General features: G+C 36.3%; 1 protein-coding gene across 1 annotated transcript in view; it reads left to right on the top strand.

Annotated features, from left to right (window-relative positions):
- The first annotated feature begins 402 nt into the window (after positions 1-402).
- The window catches only part of LOC128643978 (alpha-N-acetylgalactosaminide alpha-2,6-sialyltransferase 1-like), a 5,924-nt gene continuing 5,378 nt past the window's right edge, over positions 403-948 (top strand). The window contains exon 1 of the mRNA XM_053696747.1: positions 403-520. Coding sequence (XP_053552722.1) covers positions 457-520 — 64 coding nt within the window. The 5' untranslated portion in view covers positions 403-456. The remainder of the gene's footprint in view (positions 521-948) is intronic.

The following is a 948-nucleotide window of genomic DNA, read 5'->3' as shown; positions in this document are numbered from 1 at the left end:
TAACCAGACACTTGTAATGGCTGGTTATTTTGCGCCCACAAACAGGCATATTTGCCTATTTGCAGATGTGCAATAAATTATCTCTCCACTTATAATCTAGCCCAAAGTTAGGAATTAAAAAAAGACAAAAACCAAAACAAACCAAAACTGACACCTACCTGATGTCTGGTTGAAGGACCATTAATTAAGCATATCCGGCCAGTTTATGGATTTACACATAATTCATGGATCAGTAAGTATGTTAAAATAAAAACATTTAAGTAACATGCATATATTATTTATGTAATGGCTACTATTAGGTGCTTATCTGACAAATTGGAATGTATTTATTTACTATGTCTTTAATTCCAGAATTGTCCTGATTCATTGAGACATATTGCATCACTCTCTGATTGGCTCAAAGAACTTTTCCTTCCTAACATATCAGTTTTCCTGGGGCGAGGCCATTTCACTCACATGGAATGGAAACGGCTGCAAAGGTTTAACCCACCATATGGATGGATGGAAGTTAATTATAATGGTAACATTTTTCATGCACACACACACACACACCACACACACCACACACACACACATATACTGTATATATATATATATATATATATATATATATATATATATATATATATATATATAATATATATATATATATATATATAAAAACGTGGAAGGGAACTGCACTCCAAGAAAGGACCAGGTACACATCCTGTGACTCAGCAACATCCAGCCCTGGGTACTAAATAGCACTCCAAAAAAGCTGTGATGTCACCAGAGCCACAGGCAGTTAACCCCAGTCCGGAATGGGTGCAAGAAACAAGGAGGATTACAAACAAAAAGTAATACAACACATAGAAACACCCAGCACTCACCAGCTAGCTCACAGCTAAGATAAAATCACAACTGGAAAGGTTAGTTACCGCATCTGGCCAAATAAGGTCCTTTCCACTG

Source organism: Bombina bombina, unplaced genomic scaffold, assembly GCF_027579735.1.
Source record: "Bombina bombina isolate aBomBom1 unplaced genomic scaffold, aBomBom1.pri scaffold_469, whole genome shotgun sequence".
Lineage (NCBI taxonomy): Eukaryota > Metazoa > Chordata > Amphibia > Anura > Bombinatoridae > Bombina > Bombina bombina.
Note: the sequence above shows the minus strand (reverse complement) of the source record. Positions and strands in the feature narration are given on the sequence as shown.